The sequence below is a fragment of the Leptosomus discolor genome, chromosome Z (genome assembly GCF_034619465.1).
Source record: "Leptosomus discolor isolate bLepDis1 chromosome Z, bLepDis1.hap2, whole genome shotgun sequence".
NCBI classification, from domain to species: Eukaryota; Metazoa; Chordata; class Aves; order Leptosomiformes; family Leptosomidae; genus Leptosomus; species Leptosomus discolor.
The window spans coordinates 3922002-3948987 of NC_141419.1; the positions used below are offsets into that span (position 1 = coordinate 3922002).

The 26986-nt window shown below is 45.9% G+C and overlaps 1 protein-coding gene across 2 annotated transcripts in view; it reads right to left on the reverse strand.

Annotated features, from left to right (window-relative positions):
* Nucleotides 1-26986, reverse strand: part of ARID1A (AT-rich interaction domain 1A) — a 60192-nt gene that overhangs the window by 10535 nt on the left and 22671 nt on the right. For both annotated transcript variants that reach the window (XM_086479265.1, XM_086479264.1), the window contains exons 2-12: nt 25587-25799; nt 24406-24867; nt 23290-23403; nt 7574-7814; nt 7124-7213; nt 6244-6411; nt 5318-5633; nt 3921-4066; nt 3725-3834; nt 1067-1276; nt 293-500 (exon numbers count right to left, since the gene is read on the reverse strand). In XM_086479265.1, the coding sequence (XP_086335391.1) occupies nt 293-500; nt 1067-1276; nt 3725-3834; nt 3921-4066; nt 5318-5633; nt 6244-6411; nt 7124-7213; nt 7574-7814; nt 23290-23403; nt 24406-24867; nt 25587-25799 (2278 nt within the window). The remainder of the gene's footprint in view (nt 1-292; nt 501-1066; nt 1277-3724; nt 3835-3920; nt 4067-5317; nt 5634-6243; nt 6412-7123; nt 7214-7573; nt 7815-23289; nt 23404-24405; nt 24868-25586; nt 25800-26986) is intronic.

Here is a 26986-nt window from a genome sequence, read left to right on the forward strand (position 1 = left end):
TCTAAGTATGCACATATTTTTGTTTTCCTTTTTCTTCAACTTAGCACAGAGATGGGACACACAAAATCTGAACTATCCCAAGAGGCTTGACTTATTCCCAGTATCATTCGCTCCCAAATTCCACAAGTATTTAATTTACACAACCAGAGAACATCTCATCAGAAACAGTCATGGAGGCTTTGCAGAAGTTTGGAACCAGTCTGGCCCACAGCACGTGGAGTCAGGTGTACGGTGCCAGAGATCCTCGGGTTCAAACGCTCATTGCACAACTTAAACCAGTGTCTAAACTCACCTGGAGATGGAGGCTGTATCTTAGTCTGAGACTTCTTTGAATCGGCAGCTGCAAAGATATCTGGAGGGGGGTCTTCACCTCGCTCAATCTTGCACTCAAAGGCATAGAGACACTGGATGTACTGCTTCTTCAAAGAACTAGCTGCACTGCTGGACGTGCCCACATTGAGATTTGTGGCCAACTCACGCCATTTCTTGTTTTTGTTGACCTGCACAACCAAACAACAGGCTCTAAACTCAAAATCTCAGCTACTTCTCCCTCCAAGAAACTTTCTGGGGAGAAATCAACACTTCCCACCTAACACAAAGGATGCAGTAAGGGCCAAGCAGAGCAGACACAGTTTTGTTCAAAACCCAAAGCTAGTCAACTCTCTTCCTCACCTAGAGAAAACTTTTCAAACAGGGACAAACTGACAATCAAATCAGTCGTGAGGTCAGTTGACAGCCAGATGCAAAGACAAAGACAGTGCCGCCAATCTTTGCACTGGACAAAGCGGGGGTGGGGGGGGAAGCACCTGAACTGAACTTCACCACCGACTGTTCTCAACCAGACAATGGGAGAGAAGACATCTGACTCACCTAAAGGACACTGGGTTTTATAAGCTTTATTTTAAAAAAATAAAAAGAAAATAAACACAGCTAAATGGAAAGTCACGGCTCACATCTAGCTACAACGCTAACTTTGAATTGAGTTGGCCGTTGGCTTGTGACTGCCAGACAGCGGGTGGCTCTGAAGACAAACACCCGGTCACCACGCTGGCTGCTGGACACTCACCTGAGTCAATCCTCCAATCTCCTTCACTGAGATGTAGAGCCGGTAAAGGTCCAAGGGTTTCCTGCCTACCGCTGGGAGATTTGTCATGCCCATGGCCTTCTCTTCAGTAAAGGCCAGGTAACGATCTACCCAGATCTTCCTCTCGGGCTCACCACCCAGCTCATAGAGTTTGGTGATCTTCTCATTGGTTGTAGTAGAGGAACTGGACTTCTAGGAGAAGGAAAGAGATATCAGGACTGAGCAGCACAAAAGCAGCCAGTTTACAGCCCAGGTGGGTTCAAAAAAGCAGTCACGTAAGAGTTCAAAGTGCTGCTGTGACATTGAGAACAGCTTTATATTAGTCCCCAGGCTTGTCTCAGATCAACGTCAGGCCAGTATTATTCGACAAAAGTTATCACAAACCCAGCCACTGCTCAGGGAATTCACAGAGTATGTATTTTTAAAGAGTGAACGGTTGCAGGAATGCCGCAGGAACCAAACAAACCTCAAGGAGACTTTGGAGAGCGCCATCTCTTTGAGACATTATTTGTGGGCTCGTTTGCCAAATACATGAGAAAACATCTAATTCAACTGCAAATGAGATTCCCCGTGGCTACTGCACTCTGCCAGGGTGAATACTGCCCTCTGGTTAGTCTCTTACCCAAGTGGTAGATGCCAGGTTAAACTGACACTAAACACCGCAAAGGAATAAAAAGAAACACACCCCAAAGAAAACTAAAGATCAGAGGCAACAAATGTGTTGACAAATGTGTGCGAGGGGTCCCCCACAAAGACCATCCCTCTTCCCTTGCCGCTGCCCACTGACAGAAGTGCAGAAATCTCCTGCTACCAGGCTGCAATGTAAGCTCTGGGTTTGCTATCCCTGGCATATCAGGATCCAGGAAGACTGATATGGAAAGGTATCACAGGAATTTGGACTACAGGTTTACAGTTATGGAGTACCACACGCTAGTTCCTACGCATCTGATTCACTGAATTGTTCGAGCATCTACTTAGAGGTAAAACGTGTGGTCCTGCATCTTGCCTTGCTTCCCCCAGGTCCCTCCATGGAGCGCATGAGCACGTTATTTTGTCCTTCACCACCTGGATCACGTACACTTGGAGTAATGGGAGAAATGGTTCTGGCGTTCCAAACGCTTACTTAAAAACTGACTTCCAAAGTAGAGGTGAACTTCAAATCTGATGATGTTCTAGACGAGCCCCTCACCCAAGATTGAGCGTATTCATTAGCACACGAGATAATCCTTGAACAGCGCAGACCAGGAGGACAGAACAACCCTTACTGGTAGCTCCTGGCATCTCCTAGCCCAAGAGCATTCAAGTCCTTGTTTGTCATTAATAGAAAGGCAGATGCCAGAACACATGAGCAGAAGTGAGAGATCTTCTGAATCTTCTTGCAGACTGCTGGTGGTACAGGTATCAAACTTGCAGAGCATTTATTTTCCTTCAAGTAGCAAAAGAGGAGACTACGGGCTCAGAAATGGCTTTTTTGGTGGTTCTTTTCAAACTGGTAGCAGTAATGCAAAGAAAAACAATCCCTGAAGAACTTGTTTGCCTCCCTCTTCTGGCTTTAATACAGGATTAGTAAGAGGTTTGTTTGTGAAACAACTGTAACACTCCAGGGTACCACCTCCCAGCTGAGAGGCAGTAACTGACTAGCTCCAAGCCTACACCAGAAACAAATTCAGGTTTGTTTACACTTCTTTTGGCAGTTTCACTGTGGCAGGTGATAATTCCTAATACTAAACTGTTTTGCAAGTGGAATTGATTACTCCCAAAGGACTGGGAAATGCTCCCCTTCATTTCTGAACAGCTTATGAATCCCAGAAGTAAGAACCACAATCGTTTGGATTTTCCTGATAAATCCTGAGGAACCTCTTGGAACCACTGGTGCAGTTCAAGCATAGCCAAGGCTGGACAAATCAAGCGTAGTTCACGTTGCATCTCCTTACACTGAGCAGTCCAACTACATGGTCTTTACCTTTACACTCCTGATTCAAGCAACAGTCTGATTAGCTACTCATAGGATCTGGGAACTCGGATAACGCTGACCCAAAAGGTGCATCTGTTCAGGTACCTTCTCCCCAGTGAATAAAGGCAAGCCTAGCCCACAGTTGAAACGAGAACATATAAATAAGGTGTTCCAGGCATCCAACAGAAATTCTAGATAGAGGCTTGAACTCCTGTGTTATAAACAGGGGAGGACACGCAAATTCCAATAGAAAAGTCCCTTTCCTGGCCTTACTGAGGGCTAGTGGGGCTCTGCAGGGGATGGCAGAGTTCAGGCTCCTCAAGAATACCGTTATTAACATACGTGGGTATTTAGTGGTTTATTGCAAACACAGCCAGAGCCTACTCTAAAACACACATACGTGCATTTCGAGACACTTATTTAACTACGCTCCAAAAGAGGGTATCACACTCCTGAGTTAGAACCATGGTCGCCAGCAGCAGCCGGACCGCACAACGGCAAGGACAACCATGCTAACGAGAAGTCAGTTCAGGGCAAGGAGGACAAACCAAGTCAGGTTTCTCTCAGGAACCACACTCACTACTAGGTAGATGCGCCGCTCAATCCAAGTTAACACGCGATGGTTTTGGTTCCCTGGATGCTGAAGAGGATGGGAGTCATTAAAAAGAAAACTCAAAACATTTTACCTTTGACTTGGATTCTGCTTTCGGCGTCCCATCTGCCTTATTGTTCATCTTAGTTGCAGGTGTTAATTTGACGTCCCCAAGACCCATCATTTCCGGGCTTGCGGCCATCCCTAGGAAGTCAAAAGAATCTTTAACACTGATTTTCAGTCCAATACAATGAAAACAACGAAATGCCCAACAGTCAGCACTGGCTTACCTGCAGAGTTGTTGGCCATATTCCCACCCATCGGATAGGGTGGGCCCTGGGGGTTTATCATGCCAGCCATACTGTTAATTCCCTGTCCATAAGGAGGTCCAGTGCCCATCATTCCCCCTTGATTCATGTTGGGATAACCAGGAGGCCTAGAGAAAGCAAGGAAGACACAGATGCTTACTCCAAATACTAAGCATTAAGATCTTGTCTTCTAAGGAAGTAGGTTGGCTAAAAGAAACCTTCTACAAAGAAGAGGGTGAGGTTCTCCAGCTCACCCTTCCAGCAGAAGACCAAAGATCAGGCCCTCTTTTAAAGCTTAGTGACCCCAGAGCCTAAGGCTCGTTCTCAAAAGAAATGGGGACGCAAAGCATTTTGAAAGAGGGACTGCAGTTCTGAACATCTTCACCCTGAATCTTGTCCTGCTACGTCCCCAAACTGAACTTCATTTCAGTTGTTGCCTTTACAGGGAAGATCTGCAAATACTGCAGCCCTGTGCATTTAAGTGAGAGTACGTCATTTGTATAGATGAACAGCATAGTGCTCCAGCCACACAAAATGATTTTTTTCTCTCTCTCTTTCCTCTTTGTTACCCACACAAGCTACATTATTTTACATGTTATCAGAAAACCTCATGCACAACTGTCGCTCAGACTTGTTACTCAAAGGGATGGGCTTTGATGCCTTTATTGGCGTTTGGGAACTCGACCTCGTCAGTCATCGGTAACGTCAGACGGCAGATTGCAGAAGCAGTCCTCGAGTCAGGATAAAGAGCACAGTGCCCAGTCAGACAACAAACATATCTAACAGCTTTTCGGGGGGAACCCAATTTATAAGCAGGTTCATGGCTCTCACGGCATTCTGGTAGGCCACATACATATACTCTGAAATGTGCAATTAAAAAAACCAACGCATAAAATAGTTGTAAAGTTCAAATGCCAGCTCACTTCCCCACAGCTGCTCATCGAGGCCCTAAAAGGAAGAAGTCCATCACCCTGGACCAGTAATGCCTCGGTTCGGACAAACGCAGCGGGGTGGCTGCCTGCTACAGTTATGGGCTTTACCGCACAAGCGGCGTCTTTCATGTCACTCATGTGACAAAGATGACCAGAAAGTGAAAACAACTGAAGCGATCTCAGATTTAAATAATGTCACCTATGAATATTAAAAATTCCCTGAGCATGTTGGTAATGATGTATTCCAACGCACTGCTTGTCCAAGCTGTACGCTCCTCCTTTTTTAACCCTTAGGCCTGAGGAAAAAGTCTCCCAGAAGGGCAAACCTTCAAGGAAGTATGTTCAGTATAACCCCAAATTTGGGTTATTCCATCCACAGCTTTGAAACCTAGATGTGACATAGGGAAGGGCCTTTCCTAGAGACCAGGGGAAACCTCAACTCCTCACCTGTTCTGGATGGAGTTGGCAGCAGCGTGCATGGCGGCGGCAGCCGCTTCTTGTGCTTTGCGATTCATGCCACCTGGTGGGGGGCACATCCCTGTCCCCACCTGAGGTGGCATATTCGCCATGTTAGGTCCGTAAGGTCTGTTCCCCATGGTTGCATGGCTCATCCTCCCCGGAGGAAGCCCACTGTATGGTGGCACACCAGTCTGCCCATGCATCTGGCTCGCTGCTCCCATGGGGTTCATGCTTCCTCCCATTCCTGGACTGGGGTAGTTGGCATTGGACATAGCGTTGTAGTTTGGCTGCCTGGGATAACCTCCTAAGGAGATAAAAAGAGGGGAAGACAACATCATTCAACTAGTTAGTTTATGAATCACCATAAAAATCTTCTATCAGCAAATATTTAAAGATCACTAAGAGAGATGAGGGGGAGTGTTAACACCTCAACAAAAAGTCAAAGTACTTGGATATAAGCCACGTAAAATGTGTTTTGACATAGCCAACTAACAACATCGATTCAAAAGCTGCCTGAAACTCTCCCAAACCTCAGCCAAGCAGAGTGAGCTGAACGGTCCAGGACAGGATGTAAAAAAACTCAACCCTTTCCAAAACATACCACGCTCAGGTTGCTTCCTTTCCAAAGAGAGCTGGCCCTTCTTCTCTGTTACACTGGATGCACAACCTACATCTTTTTAAATGAGGAAGGATCCTACATGTACAAGTACAACTAGCCATGAAAACAACATATTTCATCAATCTCAACACGAACAAAGCACGGTTTCTTCCAGCTCATAAGGAGCGTTGTATTACCCACACATTAAGAGGGGGCAAATAAAACTAGTTTATCAAAGACAAGATGTTACAATAGAGAGAGACCTTTTGTATTTGCTGAGCTCAGTTCCCACCTTGAGGAGCTGAGCATGTCCTACCTTGAGGTCCGTACTGCCCACCCTGGGGTCCGTAGCTTCCCATGGAGTTCTGCTGGTATGGCCCCATTCCAGCGTGCATCTGTCCTCCAGAAGACTGACGGGGAGATAAGGCTGAGCCAGGCTGGGGTGAGCTGTACTGGGGCATCTGAGGATTCCTCTGCATGTAACCTGGTCACCCAGTGAGCGAAGCAGACCATTATTAGTGCAAAGTATCCAGAGGTACCACTGGACACAGATGTTCTCAGGTAACAGCAACCCTGGGACCCACTAGCAAAACCCCTTCAGCAACAGCCTAGAAAGATTTTCCAGGGGTTGCTATTAAGGAGCCAGTGTTATCTGCTAAGATAACAGATCCAATTTCCTGTTTTAACCAGAAAAAAAGAACAACTTAGTGTCACAGGAGTAGACAGTACGACTCTGCAAATCCTAGGGGCTGCTTCTTCTGGTTGTTTTTTGTTTGCTTCTTTGTTTTCTCTGGCTGACAACTATATACCGTCAGCCACGAGAGCTGAAATTTTACACACATTTTCCCCCACACTAACCTTACCCTCTTATGGGGAAACGGCACGCAATATTGTTGCGAGCACCCCCCGTTTTGAAGCTTAAGGTCATGGACCTTAGACAAGCTACATTCACAGAAAAACGTGTCAAAAGCCAGAGAAAACATCTTACAAGTCAAACTACTAGCTTGGATGGAACTTTAAGAGGCCAAACCACCAGCAGCAGTTGAATTTACTGCAAGATGCCTAAACACTTGCAGCTTATAAACCTGGGGCAGCTTTTAAACGCTGTCTCACCATAGGATCCATGTCATCAGGCCTGGTAATTTTTAGTTACACACCTAGCTTTACAATTAAGTCTTTTAACTCATGTCACACACCTCGATCTTGCGCTATGCTTGACTGGTTCATGGAAGGATGCATGATACTGTCCGACTGGCCACTGGGCGGTCGGGGCGGCATCTGATTGCCTACACCACAAAAAGGAGAGCGGTTAATCACAAAAATTGCACACCACAAAACCCAGATCGCAGGAGTATTAAATACCAGAACTACAAACAAATTCAGTTAGCCACAGTACAGAAAAACAAGAGCAAGATCAGTCACATTAACCCAGCAAAACGACACTGTTGGGTTGACCAGCCATCCCACCCATCCTACTGCATCCTTTAAAGTTACAGACGTTTTAAAGCAAACAAATGAGATCACAGGACCTCAGTAACCACAGAGTACTGACACTGGCCAATTCCTTCCCACTAGCCATTTTAATTCACTCTCCAGTTGCACGAGGCAGCCCCACCAAAAGATCGACACGTGCCACACAGCGTTACCTGGTACTGCAGCAGGTGAAAGTGGACCAGAGCGGGACTGAGCAACGCTAGCTGGAGATCCAACTGGGGATGGAGAGGGTCCTCTGATGCCTGGCAGGTGAGGAGAGGTATGTGGAGAGAAAGGAGACTGAGCTGGGTTACTCTGCTCTCCTTGACTGCTGGAAATCCCTGATGTGCTCACTCCAGGACTCAGGGCTCCTTCTGTACCCATGGGTAGATCATCTATTGAACCAGACAGGTCCTGCAATACACAGAGAAACAGATCAGGCAAAAATAAAAAGACATGGGACTGTTCTCTCACATAGCACTAAGAAAGAGTGCATTTCTCCCTTAGGCATACTACAAATAGAAATCAATGAACTCTGTTCATGTTATTGTCAGTAACGAAGGCTGCTGCAGACTGAGGTAACTGCCAAATGTGTCTTACCCTGCTGCCTATCTCTGAACCCAAGCGTTCCCTAGTTGGTTTGCCGAGTGCTTGCTGATGGTCCAAACAACCGGCTAATTCTCCTACTTGCTTCTTTTAATTCAGTTTGGAGGCGAGAAATTAAAGAATGCATCAGCAATACATGTAAAACTGCAAATAGAGGAGACAGTCCGTGTGATCGTGGCTTGGAAGAGAAACGTGGCTCAGCCTCTGAAAGAAAACTCTTGCCTCACCATAATTAATTCATAAACCTCATATGAGCTGGGAAACTACTCACTTGAGATGGATAAAAACAAACTAAACAGAGATTTAAAAGAAAACCATAAAATACTCTTTAGGGTTCCCACTTCCCTTTCTTCAAAGACAGCAAAAATTAGCAGTTACAATACCAGCCTGTAAAGTTCAGCTCTTCTTGAATGTGAGGCTAGAAAATACCCTTCCTACTGCATGCATCCACCCTGAAGAAGGAAAGCCTGAAAAGCCTAAGAAAGATGAAACCTCCAATTGCCACAGTAGCGACTGCAAAGCGACAGCACCAAAAATCAGCTGGCAAGTCTGAAAAACAGGGATACTTCCAAGAAGATGATGTGCAGATCCAACATGAACAATTGTACTAGCTGTCTGATAATAAGGTGCATGAGCTATTCAGGCCTGGCCTGGAGTAAATGAGTAAGTAACAGTCCGAGACAGAGTAAGTGATGGCACATTTGAACAGAAAGCTGGGAAGTTATAACTATTCCAGTGATTAGGAAAAAAAAAAAAATCTCTGCCACAGATTCAAAGGATCACAGCAGGTGAAGAAGTGGCAGAGCAAAGCTTACAAGGGCTTCACCCATCCTTTGTAAGTCTTCCAAAGCAATCAACCCTGGATCAGAGGCGTTCTGGACTGAGCCCTGAAGGCGTTTCAGATGAACTCCCTCTGCACAGAATTCAGCTGACCAGCATGAACGGAGCCAACCTCATTTAAAACACCACGCAGAAAGGCTGAGCCAACTGATAAATAACTTGGACACCCTGGTCTCATTTACACCGACTGGATGATGCCTTGTTTAGGCAGCAGTTTGGATAACATTTTCCCGGATCTGTGCAGCGCGGAAGGACCCCAGACACAAGATACTGCAAACTTATCAGCCTTCAGAAAAGCAAGGAAGAGCCCTATCGCTCTGTAACACCTGTCTGCCAGGTGATGTGTGAAAAGGCTCTGACAGCACATCCCCACCATCGAGGCTGGAGAACAGCACGTCACCACATCCTAGGAAATGGAAAACCGGAGTTATGGAAGAATAAAAAAATGACCCCCGAGATATCCAACCACCTCATCGCACTTGTTGGATAGACAGTGACATTCAGAAGGACAAAGGGCAGAGCTGGGCATCAGCTGCACCACGCTCAGCTGTCTGCTGCAGAAGGGCAATCTTGTCTATTTTAACAGTGGAATTTGATCAAAACGCTTCTAACAAATGTTGGCAAATGCTACATTTGAGCTGAAAACACCAGTCACTTGGTGGGATGACTTAGTGCAGAGCATGTCCTTCCTCTCCTTCCATTACTGCTTCTGTTTGAGAGATCATTTCCTGTATGACAGTCTCAGAGGTATATTTGCTTACTGCTGAAGTATTATCTTCCTGAGGAAAAAAAAAGGCGCTTTGTTTTATTTCAATGAAAGCTAAAAAACTGCAGAAAAAACCTAAAAATAGTATCTAAGAGCTCTTGCAATTCTCACTATCTTCCTACCGTAACATCAAAAGCATTGCTTCTTTATGCAGCTACTTGGTTGTTTTTTTCCCCTGGACAACTTTGACAGACCCCACATTCCTACTGCGGAAACCATCTGAAGTGGGAGTAAAGAGACAGTATTTCCAACATTTTGCATTAAAAAGCATCAACCAACACAAACAATCAAAAGCAAAACACTCCTCTCCCTGAGGCTCACTGCAGCTAACTTCAGCCACCGGTGAAACACACACATCTAGATTCCCCTCCGAGCCAACGAAGGGATCAGAATGTCCAGTAGTCAATTCAGTTCAACCTAAAATTGGATGGAAAATACTGGTATTTACCTTAAGTACATTAAGGTACTTTTAGTCTGAATCACCAAATGCATCCAAACACTGTTTTCATCATCACTGAAATGGAGGCCAAAACCCTTTGCAGCTTTAAAATCCCCACCACCACGAGTATATGCGGGTACGGCGTTTCAGAGCAGTTAAACCTTCAGACCAGAGGGGCAGAGCCTATAGCTACTCAGACAGAGATTTTTAGGCTCAAAGTTAAAAAAAAACACGTTACAAATGCACACCCGAGACCAAATACTGGCATGAAAGGACAGACACAGAGCAAGTGTGCAAGGTGAAATGTGAAAGTTCCCTGCCGTTATCAGGAGTTTAAGCGATGTGCTTCCCCAAGAGGTAGGAGAGAAGGTTTGCCTCCAGGATCTGAGGAGGTCACTGTCTGCTACATGGTATGAGCAATATTCACACATGAACTGTGCAGACTAAGAGGATATGACTTGGTAATGCCAAGCACGAAAATAATCTGCCAGACATAAAATGAAGCAATGTTAAAAACTGTTTGAAAATTAACTCCTAAGTAACTAGATAACAATCTTTAAAGATGATGTCTTCGACCTTGCCTATGCATCAAAGCTTAACCTAAGTACTGCAAGTTATTTAAAAACATTCAGTTTTAATTAAGCAGGTTAATACAGGGTTGCTTTAGACATGCGAGCGAGGGCCCCTCTGCATTGCTGGCATACCATCACGGACCTCACATACAGGAAAAGTAGGCCTTCTAGCTAGAAGGCTGTGAATCAGACGCTCAGATCATCAGTCTAAATAAGTTAAAATTGAATTACACTTCAACCTTTCTTGGACATTAGGACATGAATTGAAACAGGACCATAAAAAATCAAGTAACTCATAAAGTGCCTTTCACCTCTAAAGATCTGTAAGTTTTATGAATTCCAACAATAAAGCCATTTCCCAGCAAAGAAACGCTCTGCCAGCACAGCAGCATTTTCTGAGTGCGTTATTCAGCAGGACTAAGTTTCTCAGAAGTGAGACTGCTGCAAGGGGAAGGAGAGAAGCAGGGACTGGAATGCCTAAGTGCAAGCAGCTAATCAGTAAGGAGCTGTTTTCCACCTATCAAGTGATTTTCCCAGGATGCCAACCATCAAGGCACAAGAGTGTTGGGGTTTGGTTTTTTTTGTTTGTTTTTTTTTTTTTTTAACTAAACCTAAAGGACACCCTCCAGCTCTGATATCCTATTTACTCAAGTGCACCACAAAGTAGGGGAAAAAGAAATCTCTCCATCTCTCTACAGATCATTTTAAGAATGGCTGCAGCAGAGAAGCCTTTAAAAAAAAAAAAGAAAAAGAAAACTTCATTGAAATAATGGAGACCTGCTGCCGGCAGCAGGTTCTGGATCAAGCCCAAGAGGAGAGGGCCAGGGAGGTTTTATTTGCCTCCCACAGAGCATCAGGAGGAGACCTGGAAAGCCACAGCAGCACCAGGAGCAGGGCTCTCCTCTTCCCTCCTCCCGCGAGCGCAGCCAGTCGAGCCCAGACAGGAGGTGAGGCTCGACAGCAGTAACTCTGCCAACTTGAAGGAAACGTCAGGGTCTGGAGAATTTCCTCACGTGTTTCCAATGTGTTTTTTATGCATTTTATTGCTCATCTGCCATGCAGATCAAAAACGCTGGAGGGATTCCAACTATTTCACACAGAATCTCACACTCCAGGCTGGCTGCAGCCCCAAAGCCTGAGTTTCTTCACTTGAAATACTGCCCAGTGTTATTTTGGGATGTGACCTGATAGCGGAAGCCCACAGGGACCCCGAAACGATAACCGTTCCAGCTGCGACTGGTTGCCCAACCCTCGCCGATGCCAGCATGGGTTTGTCAGTACTGCTGACAAACAAGGACTCAGCAGCTAACACCTTCTTTTCACACCACAACAAAACCATGCCTGAAATCACACAATCTGGTACCCAAAGGAGGGGCCAGGGGAGTTCATCTATCTCAGGGAAAGGGTTGCAAGTCCTGGCATGACCAACACAAGGGAGCCAGTTAGTTTATGCTGGAAACACCACGGCTTCTTTTATATAAAAGAGAGGAACCCACCATTTCACTATCTGATACAAGCTCATTTGTTAAACAAACATAAAGATGAAACAAGAAGAAATACTTAAGATCAAGGTAACAAAACCCCAGAGGAGAAGAGATTCAAGGCTGCGCTCTGGCCCATCCCACTGATCTGGAAGAGCAGGAACACTGACCAGAAAGCAAATTGATCTCATCACTGGGGACTGCAGCCTTCCTCCACTACTCCCCTACCTATCCCCAACCCAAGTGCATATGAAAAGCGTGGGGGAAGAGGGAAGGAGCGCAGCCAGACTGCAGTGATTGTAGGCACTATCAGATCACTAGATAGCACTCAAGGAAATTATGATCTGGAGACGAGCATGTGGTGGAGCTTATAAATTCTGTAAGGCCAGTTGTTTCCATAAAGATGCTTACAAGCAAGACCAGAGAACAATGGCTAAATTTATTCCCCGATTCCTTCTGAAAGGGAAAAAGCCTCTTCATTGCTTCTGACTAATTGAAATACCTACTTTCTATTACAATTTCATTTTCTCTGCAGTTTCTTTTCCACTCATTCAGGAACTATCAACACTTAAAAATCACAAGCCTGTCCTTTCCTTCCCCTTTATTTCCACACCCAAAATACCTCAATCCTCTCTATCACAAAAATTACACAGCTGACTGGCAAGCTAGGATCTCCCTGCTATTTCAGGGAAATGGATAGACTCATTCCTCCTTCTGCAGTACAGACAAATGAATCTTGCATCTTATGCTTCACAAAGCACTCTATCTCATAACACAACGTGGCCTGGAGACCTCACTGTGCTCCATTTACACCAGACTTACAGATTCACATCATATCCAAGAAGACACCTTGCAAAGTTGACTTGAGATTTCCACAGATGTGACCGAAGGGTCTGGAGAAGGCTCTGCAGCCTGCCACCGCCTTCCTACTTACTGTATGCCTCTTCCAGATTGCTTCCCCAGTAGAAACCAGAAGCTGGAGGTGGGGAACACAAGTTAAACTACAGCAGAAATCCAGTCGATAATTTTTGTCTAGAGAGAATTATAATCTACTGTCTCCAAAGTTTTTTCTTGCTGACAAATCCGTCAGAACGGAGCTTTTCAGTCTCCGAGCTGGTCCAGCGGCACGCTGGAAAGGGCCACCCTCCTGCAAGCCCAACATCACCACCAGCTCAGTTTCAACCACCACGCTTTAACATTCTGACAAAATCCATCAGCACGTACCACCACAAACACGAAAACCACCGAGCACAAGCTCTCGGTGTTCGGTAGGCAGCTGCAGGCTCGCTGAACACCCTGGGTGGGAATGTAAAGACCTACCGTCGCCATGAGAAGAAAGCGAACTATTCCAAAGCCAAAGCAGATTTCCGAGTCCTGTCCTATCCCAAAAATACACAAGCTGTCCCAGGGAAGACCACCAATCGCCTCACTCTGCTCTTCTACCATCAGTTTTTGCGCAGAAGATAACGAGTCCATCTGTACAGCACCAAAAGCACCTCTGCATGATCATCATTCTTGGTGCGCCTATGGGCCGGACAAGAGACAAAGGGGAGGAGGAGGAAGGCTGTGTGCAGCATGTCCCTCCAATAAAACCTCTTGTCACATCTAGAACATTTCTGGAATTTAAAGTGAATTTGAAGATGCTGTTAACACTCTGTTCCTGAGAGGCTGTACCTTGTCATACTTTGGGGGGAGTAAGGTAAAACCCCAAAATACGTATTTTTAAGCTGCCAGTTTACCTGTTACTGATTTTGTGTTCATACACGTGTGGGAAGCATGTTCATCCACATTCCCAAGCTACCCAAGAGGACTACAGACTCATCAAATATAACCAAACCTAGCAACACAAGCTGGTGTCCCCTTGGCCATACGCACCTTTCCTCCACTGCCACACAGCTCCTATCTCTTAAGTCTCCAAGGCACTGAGAAGTCTGGGTTTAGTTTAACAGGGAAAGATTACTTTCTCTTGGCACAAGAAACAGGGAATGCCCAGAAGGGAGATCACTGCCACACTAGCACGAGCTGCACAGTACACTTCTATGTAAGCTTTTTAAATTCATGGCCTTGCCTCTTCTCTAATATCCCCCTTCAAAATGGGACAAGATCAGAAATCAGAAGAAAGAAAGGGATTTAATTATGCAATAAAATCACTGGGTTTGGCCCCTTGGATATGTCCCTGGAAGCTCAATACCTCCGATTCGAGCAAGGACCATGTGTGAGCTACTAGAAACTAGACAGCGCTCAGGTCCTGCAGCAAGCTCTTTTGGAGAAAACCCCAAGATCCTGGTTACAAAACTAAGCACACATAAAAACCTTTCAGTCCTATTACGTGCCACTTACTCATTCAAGTAGTCCTTAGGTAAAGGAAGTAAGTGCTAGACTTTTACCACTTCAAGGCGAAACCACCTGTCCACTAAAACAAATATCAGTAAGGTTAACACTATCAAGCTTCAGCCTCTGCTAGATGGAGTCCATATTCCCTTCCCTTACAAGGAGTTTAAGCTTCTCTCAGGCATCAGCGCTGACAATTACAAACCTAAGATGGGGACTAGAACATGCAAGGAAACTACGGGCAGTTTCCTTGCTCAAAAAAGCAGCTGAAAAGCTCATTCTTCCAGGCTAGCTTTCGACAAACTGGTAGAAGCTGCTGGCTCTAGCTGCACTGCAGGAAAAAGAGCATTTGGAAAGGAGGCTGTCAGGAGGAGGGGCTCAGTGTCACGCAAGAAATTTTACACTGATTGCAAAAATAAGCTGTTCTAATCCACCTCAGTAAATGTAGGTGAGTCTGGTCATTTGGCAGAAAGCAGGTACAAAATAAAAAGGGAGGACAACAGACGGAAGTGCTGCTGGCTTTACTACATTCCTGCAACGGGAGACCTTGCAAAACAGCCAGCCCTGCTACCGCAGCAGCCATTGATTTTTCAGAGGTCGATACTCCACTCCCACAGATCTACTCGGCAGGAGCTTTAATCACATCTACTGCTCCTACCCTGTGCCACCCCTCCTTCTCTTCCCCCTCCAAATAAAATTAAAAAAAAAAAAAAAAAAAAAAAGGGGGGGGGTGGGGGGCCTTCCCTCCCCTCCAAACACTGAGCAGATTACCAAATCTTGTATTCTTGGTCTTTGGAGAGGAGAGATTCAAAAGCTGTAGTTGCAGCACGAAGTATAGAAGGAGTAAGATCATTCAGCCACAGAACAAGATGTCGCTGAAGGGAAAACCCACCGCGTGGAAGACCAGCATTCCCACCCGGGGAGCGCTGGGTGCTGAGCTCTTCTGCAGGACCCTGGGAAATGCAGCAGCAAAACTCTCCACAAGTTTCCATTTGACCCTTTGAAAGCTGCTCAGCTTTGAAAAAGTACGCCCAGGTTTATCTCAACACTGATACAACATAAAGTATTCAAAGCAGCAGTGGTAAATGCTTAAGTTTTTTGCCTGACCGAGTAGAGTCACCCTGGCTAACGCAGAAGTCAGCCTGGGCATCCAGCAGCAGAGCTGCCACACGAAAGGCTAAACCTCCAGCTTCAACAGTAACCACCGACCCTAAAAAAAGTTGCAGGAGAGCAGCACAGAGGGCCCCGGACACACCGAGCAGCCACATCACAGCAGCATCAGAGGGTGCTCTCAGCAACACTGACATTTTGGAGGGTGTTGGGGATACAGGGGGAGCGAGACCGACAACGCGACCACGTCCATCAGAAAGGCAGGTCTGACACCAGGCCTTGGGAAGGCAAGTGCAAGCGAGAAACCAGTACGGGCCTCAGCTGACAGACCACAACCCATTTATTCAAAGAGCTTTTGTTTTTCTTCCAGAGGTTTTTAAGTATTCTACTACACACTGAAGACAAACCCCAGATCATACAAAGGGCTAAACCACGTAAGAGGCAGGAAGATACCCTCTTATTGCCAGCCGTAAGGATATCCCAGTTCCCCAGCAGTGCTTCCTCTGGAAGGCGCTTTCCAGTCTCTTGATGTGTTCAATTTAGACTCCAAAGCATTTAGTCATCTCAGCATGTGATTATGCCACCATGCCAACCACACGAGTTAGGGTGGGCAAAGAAAGGCAGCAAAGGCAGGAGCCTGAAAAAATTTTTAAAAAAATAATTAAAAGGCCCCCGTTCGGGCCAATACTTTGGATTTTAAGACACCTCAGCTTTTAGTATTGTTATCAGCCTCTTTGAAACAATTAAGAGTGACAGAATCAATTTCTAATAAAGCAGAAGGAAGGAAGATTTTAGGAGAGAACAAGATTTCTAAGGTATCAGGTCTGTGCAACCCTGATGAATCTGGCAGTTCTCTCGCTCCAAAAAAGCTGCTGAAGAGACAGCTGAAAGGCGGCAGCTCCTTCCCAAAGTCCATCGTACCTCTGGGCAGGCAGCGACGGAGCGACACGAGGGGCTGCGGCTGAGCCCCGATGCTGCCAGCTGGGGCATCTCTAGAGAAAGCCCTTCCAGTCAAGAACCCGTCTGCAACAGCACACCCGCACCCAGGGACCGCTGGTCTGCGTGGGACAGAGAAACTGAAGACGCTTTGGGACAGAAGCAAGGAAATCCTCCTCTCGCCCTGGCTCAGCGCAGCGAGCGTGCACGGGAAGAGGTAACATAACCATGGAAACCTGGCCCATGCCAGACGCTGACGTACGCCCGGTGCTACCCTCGGGGTCAGGGTGCCAGAACAGTCAATTTCGAGAGATGTCACTTCTTGTCATTTCAGGAAATTCAACTCTTTATTTAAAAAAAAAAAAAAAAAAAAAAGGTTTTTATTTTCCTGGGTAAAACCCGATTCAAAATGACAATAAAACCCAATTACACAGCTCCTCCTCTAATTACCAGGACTCATCTGAAATCACGGCACGAACCTTGTGCCCGCACCCTTATGGGTACAAGCCCATCGGAGCAGCGTGGCCGCTGCAGGACGGGAGCGGAGCAGACCGAGCCTTGGGCCCCTGCCATGCCCCACATTTGAGCGCCATGTGGAAATAGTTTTCTCCACGGCATTTATGATGGTGCATGTCTCCAAGACAAGTCAATCCAGCACGCCAAAAGGCCATTAACAGGAAAATGATTCCTGTAAACCGAAAGCTCAGGCGTGGCAGCGTTTAAAACACGCGCTGTCAGCCCAAGTTAAGCACCTTCGTTTATCCCTGCGACTGCTCCACGCAGCAGATGAAGGTCACGCCAAACACGGACTCTCCTTCCCCTGCACAGTGCGAGACCTCTGGCAGGATTAAGTTTTGATGGAAAGGGAAGAGGATGAGGCTAGGACATCCGACGTCAGACTGACAAGAGGCTTCCGCACATTTTACAAGAGTCTCCAATGACACCAAATCAGCAGCAAAAAGGAAGTGAAAAACTGATTTCCCTGCCCTACGACGACGAGCTTCTCGAAAGCACGTTTAAAAGCGAAGGGTCACCCGGCGAGGCGCGCGCTCCAGCAGCCACGGCGCAAGGAGCAGCTCGGCATTTTCAGGCTGCGGCAGCGCAGGGGATGCGTGTGTGACAGAGCACAGACTATTGTTCAGGATCCAAGACCAGAACTGGTCATCCTGCAGCAATTTCCTGATTAAAACACTGACCCGCCTAGTCACTCCGGCCGGGCCTAAAAGAATCAAGAGCCCGTCCTCTCCGGAGCGGGCTGCCCGCCATCCCTGCCGCCCACCTCCACGCAGAGGTCGTCGTCTCCACTTTCCGTTGGGTCCGTAACTGAAATCGCTCCTAAGAAAACGAAAGGCTGGGGGTTCGGGGAATCTGCGAGGCGTGCAGGCAGGAAGCAGAGCTGAGCTGCTCGCGACCAGAATAGAAACAGGAAAGGAGCCCGGCCTCGAGCACAGCGCAGCCCGCTGCCAGCGCAGGCTCCCGCCGAGCTGCATCGCCGGCTCCGCGCAGCATCGTTTCGGAAAGGGACGCTTCTCGGTGGCGAAGGCGCAGCCCAGGCGATGCGGCGTGGGGTGGGGAGTTTCCTCCCGAGGACCGGGTCAGATTAGCCCGAGTTCAAACCCGGAGGAAGGGGCGGGAGGAGAGAAAATTGCCACATGGACAAATAGCTGAGCAAACCTGAGAAGCGGGTCAGAGGCGTGAAACATGTCACTGGAGCGGCTGGGATGATTAGGGTAGCTTTGGGAGCAGCACTCCACGCTCTCCGTTATCAGCAAAATAAAAAATATGTTTAAAAAAGGCACAGCCTTCTCAAGAAACCACACAGAAATGATGGCACGCTGAGAAAAGCTTAGGCAGAGGAGCCTTGGTGAGGAAAAAACCCCCACATTTTCAACTCCTTCTATCACCATAACTTGGCATAGAAACCTTCATATCAACATAAACTGGAATGCACCCATCTCTCTAATACCAGTGTTTCAGGTATTGTGCTCCTCGGGGCAAGCCTCCGGGTGCTGGTGTGTTTATCTGCATATCCACTGTGATGCCCAGGCACCACAGCATGCAACTACCCTGCTTTGAAATGCATACATCACTAATCCCTCTCTTAAGGCAAGCAATAAGACAAGCTCAAAAGGCCAAATACAAACCAAACAGAAGCAGGAAGTCCCATATGGAAAAAGAAAAAAAAAAAAAAAAAAAAGAAAAGAAGTTGAAGTGACCAGCAGTTTCAACTATAAAAGGTTCCTTCCCCCACCCCGCTCCCCCTCCAAAATTGTCAAAATAATTATTTTAAGCTCAAAGAATTTTTAAGAAAACGTTCATTTCCTGGGCTGCACCTCCCTCCCCATCCACGGCAGCTTTATTTTGCTGCATTTCAGCCTGTTGCATTGATTATTTCCAGGTCAGGGGATGCAGCTGACAGAGCTCAACTTTATTCCACTTCAAGTACCCACAGAGTACAGGTTGAAATCACCACTTCGTAAGAATGGAAAATCCAAACGCTGCTTCAGTGACAACCTCCAGTGTCCAAATTCAGAAACTACTTGACTTAAGAAAGAAGAGGTAATCAAACAAAAAAAATACCCTGCAACTGCTGGGGATATTCACAGAAAGGTTCTTTCTGCACAAGCCCAAATTCTGCAGCCTCACTCCTCTCCCCTCCCCACAAAACCTAATTTTGCTAAATCCATACTGCAAAGACCCAAGACCGGGACGCACATTCAGAAGTAAAACATGGATCAGGAATTCGGTTTCAGTTGGTTAAATTCCTTTCTGCCACTGACAAGACACTTCTCAGATCTAAAGTCAGAGATGAACCAAACTGAAACGCAGCTGAATAAGCGAAATAGTTTTCCAATAGCACAAAACACCGAGATGAAAACTATTCCCTCTCCACATCAAGATGAAAATAAGTTGCCCAGAACAGGGATGGGGGTTTCTCCCTCAGGCTACACAGCACGGTCACCGAAACAAGCGAAGGACATCCTGGGGTGGGAATTCTGAAACTTCTGTCCAAGCCGGCCCAGTTTGCTTCATTAGGTATTCGCTGTGACAAAACCCCAAAGGCAATCTTGCTGTTTCAGGACCTCCAAAACCTTGCCAGTATCTGAAACTCCTGGTTTGGCCAGAAGTCCCAGCCCATGCAGAACCTTTCCTACTGAAGCACTGCTGAAAACACCACCTCTCAAAAGTTTTGGTTTCCACAGACAGGAAAGTTTCACTAAAGAAATCCCAGAAGGTCCAGTGAAAAGGAAATACAAGCCAGTACATACTGGTATCAAATCACTTTTGCTTTATCAACGGCTTTTGGGGCCAATCTAACACCACAGACACCAACTTCTGCGGTCGGGAGGTATGAACAGCCTGTGTGGCAATGATGTCTCAATGCTCTACTCGTCTTCCGTGTCAAAGACATCAGGAACTTGCACTCAACTCCTCCAAGGCAGCCTAAGAGACAGAGACTGGGGCAAGATAACAATGTGTTGCGTGTTCCATAATGAGCTACAAAATTCCTCCCAACAAACCTAAAACTCCAGAGAACTTTGCAGCAGAACTGATTTGCAATCCAAACCCAAACGGATGTCCTAGCCCCCCACTTCCTTCCCCTGTACTTGCTACCAGCACCTTCCATGTCCAAGGAGAGGCTAATTAATAGCTGGAAATATTTGACTCAGAATCCAAGCCTCAAAAGGTAAAGACACCAAACGAACTGGATACAACTCACCAAGAAGAATTCTTTGTTAAGGAGAAGAGACCAGGGAATCTCCTGGGACAAACAGGTTTATACTAAGGATTACTATTCCTCTATTACACCCAGACACAAAAGACTAGCACTTCACTTCTCCCATACACAATAGCAATCTAAGTTTAGTTTAGCTGCAATCCTGACAGAGACTCCCTAGGGAAGCAGCAAAGTCTTCAGAGAAATTCTTCACCTAGCCTGCTACAGGAGACGAGTCCCAGCCAGGACACTCGCACAGATGCATTACTCTTTAAAAGGCACCAATGAGTTCAAGTTAGCAGCAGCATTCTCCCCCAAAATCCAGCAAGAATAATCTTCAGAAAGGGAACAACGAACCAGGAAATACTTAAGCCAGAGCAGCCTATAACACAAGCAGAAATGGAACACCAGACATTTTGCTACTTACAGATGAGCAGACAAAGCATAAGAGAAATCGATAATTTGACTCTTCTGCCGTTAAAAGGTCTGAATACAGCAACATTGTCAGGAAAAAGTGTAGTTAGTGACGAAAAAAAAAAAAAATTATCGGGAAGATATCTTGAAGACCCCCACCCAGAATGATCAATGAGACATTTCTCAGGCAGTCCTAACAACACCACGAGTCGAACAATTTGACAATGTCACCATCTAGGAGATCACCACCTCCTGCAATGGTGATAGGATCAGCCAAAGAAATATTCCCCCCCTTCATTGCTTAGAATTCCAACGTTAATATTGATGTATAATATTAACACGTGAAGGCCGAAGACTCGTAAAGGCACTGGGTACATAAATTTAACACTTCATAGGAACCTAAAAAGCAGCAATCTCCTTTTCCTGCTGGAGCTGATCTATGTGTAGTTAAAGACGACGCACGGCACGATTTGCCCCCATGCCAAGATACCCAGCGAGCTATTCCACAGCACCCACTGAGGCTTGGAGAAGGGCTCAGAACTCCACAAAAAAATTAAAAGCCCACAAACTAACCATGCTTCTCCAAGTCATACATAATGGCAAAACAGGGACCTAGGAATCCTCCTGAGTAGGGTAAAGCTTTCTAACACAGACAGACTGAGCAATATAAGGAAGATAAAAAGAAATTGATAGCACCCTTCCACGTAGCTCTTTTGTTTTTAAGCATCTCCAGGCCAAACTTCGGGCAAGAGATTGATCGCTGAAACAAAGAGTTGGCTTCAGTACACCTCAGAGGTCCTCCACGCCCCAGCATCACTGTCTGATGCATTTCTCCATTTACAGACAGGGGTGCTGGTCTTGTCCTACAAGATCCTGACAAAGATGACAAGGAATCATGAAACACGCACAAGAATAACGGTGAGTTTCTGCAGGGGGTCTCCTTTTTTTTAAAATTTTTGCCTACCAAGGCAGAGAAAGCCCAAAAGTATAGCGGGACCCGGTAAGATAAATACCGCTCGATTTCTTAAATGCAAATTATTTGTTGCTAAAGTCAGGAAAACAAGATGACTCTAAAGTCTGTTTTAAACAAACAGAAGCGAGCTTCATAGCTAGCCAACTCTAAAAGCTGGACCCATTTTTCACACCCTGGACTCCCTCTTCAGCAAACCTCTGAAGTACCTCATCAGAAACTGGTGCGCATTTAAAACTCTTAAAAACCTCACTCCTAGGTTCCTTCACGTGCACGTGCACAGCAGAGATGGCTACCTTTTCTTAAATTGCTCGGGAGAAGGGAAAACTTGAAAGGGGCCAAATACATTTAACACAAGGTATAAAACAAACTCCCACTTGGCGCTGAGAAGGAGCCACTTCTGCTAAGCAGAGCAACTAATTCCTATAATCTGAGTCAGAGGGCGCTGATTGGTAGGATTCATGAAGGCTCTATCAACAATGCTACTGAACAGGACTTCCCACCGTTCCGAGCTAGAGCAATTTCTTCAATTACTTCAGTGGCTTCACTTCTCCTACATTCTTTGCCAGAAGATGGGTCACATGGAAGAACTTGTGGAGAGGCAGAGTGGAAAGAAACATGCTATTTAAAAGGATTTTTTCCCCAGGCCTCAGAACAAATTAAATCTTTGTAATCAGGGTCCAAAAGGAAAGGCAAAAAAAAAAAAAAAGTGAAAAGAAAGGAAAAAGAAACAACCCACAACTACTCCCATTAGGTGGTCAGAACTAGAATCACTTTGTATTTTGGGTGACAATTTGTACCCACAATCCAAGGGAATTATTTCAAGGGGCTCACGACAAAGCTGTTCTCATTGCCGAGAGCAAAAATAACTTTGCTATATACACAGCTCACTCTCCTCTGACCAATCCAGCTGCAGCTTAGAAAACTGACTTAGCCAGTGGCTAAATAAAAAAATAAAAGCTCACTCACTTCCTACCGATTACAATGAAAGTAACCAGCAAAATCAGAACTCAACAGCTCAAAACTTCTCCTCCAAGTCAGAGGCACAGATCAACTTGTGCAAACTAATCTAAACTTCTAACCCTTCTCCATTTTCTGGATGAAGTTTTAACCCAAACTATTCCGGTCCAAAAACTGTGGCACTAACCTCACACCCAACTGTTCACTGCACATATAAGCAAGCAGATTTAGAATGCAAAAGAAAATATAATACTCCATCTGTCAAGGAAGGAGCTATCTGTGACTGATCTTCCTCACTCCAGGTACTAATAAACTTGTCTTTTTCACCAACTGTTCACTCAGATTGGACCAAAGAAACTTAAATCAGCAGTATAAGGATCCAACGACACAACAGTGGGCCGAAGGAACAAGAAAATGAAATAAAAATGAGACACTTTCCCTGAAGGTCAGGGTCTACTCTAACAGCAGGCAGGTCCTTCCGACACTGCAAACAGAAAGCTCAAAAAAAATCTTTTACCTGGAACACGCAGACCGGAGCATGTAGGGTTAAACTTTACTCTCAAATCCATTACTTTTGTAAATTACATTTAATCTCCAGTGGGAAGCCAGAAGCTAATGACTTAGTAAAAAGCACAAGCAGCCTCCATCATTCCCATTTCCATGTGGAATACTACCAGTGCTAATTTATCCTGCTGTGCTTCTGATTGCCCTCGCCCCATTCACTTCTCGATCAGCTCACCACTCACCGGCAGGCTAGAAGGTCTGGACTGAAGATTCAAGTTCATATCTTCTTGCCCTTTACTGGAAGCCATTGAGGGAGCAGATGATGCCTGGGACCCAAATGAGTCTTGAGATAACTCCTGAAACACCAAGAAACACCAAAAAAACCCACAAATGGGAATAAAATAAAGGCTCTGTTGGAATCACTCTGGTATATTCTCGCATTGTGCAAGAATTATGTACCCTTAGTGACATTTGCCCAAAACGGGAAATAAGGCAGCAAAGAGTTCAAGCCAGCACGCCTGCTGCTCGGCAGGACAAACACTGCTGGACTGCTACGGGGACTGTTGGGAGTAGAAGTCTAAAACATGACAGAACAGTAATTCTCCAGCTTTCCCTTATTACTGATCCTGAAGAACACAGACTGTCCTGGGAGACCGTCCACTTAGCTTCCTGATCTTCTAACATCTTGCTATAGCTCCAAGTACCTCGTTACACAAACAAGCCAAGACAATTAAAATCTTCAACTTTTCAAAAGCTACCTTCGGTGCATTGCAATGTTTGCTGAAAGGTCCCGGCCAGCTTTTCACACAACTATTAAAATAGTACTAAGCCCTGCTGAAAACAAGTACAATTTATTTTTTTAAAAAACCAAATTACTGCATGATTTCATCTTCAATTCCATGCACTTGCTGCTTTATTTCTCCTCCCTAAAGCCAAGGTTTCCATTTAAGAGCAAACTCTTCCATCACCATCTATGCGTCACTCTGCAAACTGCGTTCTGCTATTGTGCTAAACCAAGTATCTCCGGGAGACCACCTGGATGGAGAACTTCTGCAGCGTGAAAACCATTCTGTTACGAAATCCTTTAGACTGGTATTGCCAAACAGCAGCATTTACTCTACAATAGTCTTCAAAACTGCAGTATTAGCACGGCTTAGCCTGTTACCACCATAACATCTCTCTGCAAGAGATACAGATCTAGACACAACAGAGAAGGCAGCACATCTATTACCGTAATCATTCCATCCAGCTTGCTGACGTGTGGTTCAACTGACTCTAATGCGCGTTAAAGAAAAAGGATTTGCCCAAGTTTCTTTAAAAATCACTCACAGAAGGAAACAAAGCGGGAGACAGCCTACCTGAGGAGGGGGGAAGCGTTGCTGGGAGTACGCAGACTGCTGCTGCTGCGGCTGTGACTGAGGGTATGAAGATGACTGCTGAGAAAGAGCCGAGGAAGCCGTCTGCTGAGTTTGTTGCTGCTGCTGGTAGGGCGACTGTGACTGCTGCTGTGAGTAGGGAGGCTGACTCTGTTGGTGTTGCTGGGCCGTGGACTGCTGTGGAGCGTATGGAGTTGGGGACTGCTGATGGGGCGGCTGGGACTGCTGCTGCGAATAGGCAGGCTGCGATGTCTGAAGTTGTGGAGGTTGAGACTGAGGCTGTTGCTGCTGCTGATAAGAAGGCTGAGAGTGAGGGGTCTGGGATGGAGGCTGCTGGGAATATGGAGGCTGCTGCTGTTGGGGATGAGGGCTTTGCTGGTTGTAATACGGAGTCTGGCTTTGCTGCCCATATGCACTGGGGCCCTGCTGTCCGTAAGGAGGAATCTACAGAAGAGGAAGAGAGAGTTATACCAGTTATGAAGGTATTTTACATACACACACAAAGATTGTGCTCAAGAATAAAAAAATGCAGAGACCTGCTCAGAGCAGTTAAGTGGGAATACACTGGAAATGCCACTACCTAGATACTTCCCAGACAACAGCAAACGTCACTTGACTGTGACATTATTTTTGGCAGTAACAACAAATTTTAATAGGCACCATAACTCAGTTTTTAGGGATCCCTATCTGACCACTCTTCAACGATATTAACATTGAAAGGAAAGACTGCTTGCTCCAAAAAAAGAAAAAAAAAGGCAGGTAGTCTTTTGAATCCTGCAAACAGTCCAGCAGGAGCTACTTGGATCATGTAATGAGCCAAAACTGACCTGAAGTCATTTCTTCTGTAAAGAACAGCTGTGTCTTTAACAGAACACAGTGTAAAGAGTATCTTACTCCCCTCACTATTTATTTTTCCCTTGTTTGATTCACTGCTCTGCCGCTGCCTCTCTTGGAAGCAAGGATTCCACCGGTCCTCGTACATCCATCACACCTGGATCCAGGTGTGGTGCAACACGTAGCCTAAAGAAACACCGTTTTACCCAAGCCCCTGATTCCACCCTGGCTGAAGGTGGTCCCTTCAGAAGAGCCAGTGCTTTGTTGCTCTTCTGCTTGCCCCCCCTCCGCCGCTGTAAACAGAGACTACAGAAGCTTGGGTGCCCTACCTGCTGTGCATATGAGATGCTGCCCATTGTACTTTGCGTCCTGCTTTGCATTCCCATGGGATATCTCTGGGGAGTTTGCGGCCCATACGGCTGTCCCGGATAGCCATGTCCTTGCTGTGGCCCCGCCTGAGGTCCCTGCTGTTGTGTGTACGGGTTGTTTCCTCCATACGGCTGAGGCCTCATCTTCCCCATCTGATCCATGGGGCTTGCAGGCTGCAAAAGCAAGTTATGACACGTGATGTACATCCAGCTACACACAGGAATCATCCACAACGTCCCAAAAACCCCAGAAGAAAACTTCAGTGAGTTGGCGCAGAGAAGCAGAAGCTTGTCTGTCTCTTCTCAGGTGCTAAATCCCACAGTTACATTCTGAATTACAGCAGGTTTCTTACTGCCCTTTCAAACCTACAGATGTTTCTTAAAGAACAAACCCAATGAGAAGTCATTTTATGCTGACATATCTCCCGTGGCCAGAGGAATACGAAAGAAGGGGGGGAAGGATCATTAAGAAAGATGAATTATCAGTGTTAAGTGGCTTTTCCCCAGAGCAGGTAGTAGTTTAACGTCCAGATATTCCACAACAAGGTAAGTTTAGGCTGAAAATTTAAATATTCACAAGAAACACTGCTTCTTTCACATATAACAAGGTCTCCCAAAACACTACAGGCTGTTAATTTACACTTCGGCATTTCAATTAATCCATACTGATGTAGTAATACTGGGTAGTGCTACTGCCATTCACCGTGTTCAAGGCTGCAGTACCATTTTTGCCTATTTTTTTTTTTTTTAGACATGCTTTGTGTCCGCTGCCTTTTGTAGAATACAGGTTTCTAAATTAAATTTCTTCAGATGCATGAAAAAAAAGATTGTCGGCCTTGTAAGTCAGGTTCCTGAGTTTTAGTGCAGACATGATGAGACGAGTGAATAAATGCAACTTTCCTAGGACTTCCTAATCTGTACTACCCCTGCCTGGAGCCAAGACATTAAAAACAGCCAATCAAATTTCCTGAAAACACTATAAACCTCAAAACAGAGTCTTTCTACCTAGGCAGTACTATTCCCACACTAAAGCAAGGACTATTTTGGCATAGTGACCTCTAAATGAATCCCAGGCGCAGTCTTTAACCTCCATCGCTCAGACTGAATAAGAATCCTTCCCTGATCTCCTGATGACCTAACTAATACCAATTAGATGTTTTCCACCAGATCACCATGACAATGGACTCTCTATTACACCATTCCTTCCTGCAACTAGCCCTAGGGTGGTATTTGTACAGATCCACCCTCTCTTGCTGAGATCAGGTGCTTGAGGAGTGGCACTACAGGCCAGCACAAGCAAATATAGCACAAAGCCAGCTCCTGCTGGAAACCTCAAAGAATCCCAGAGACCAGCACAGTAT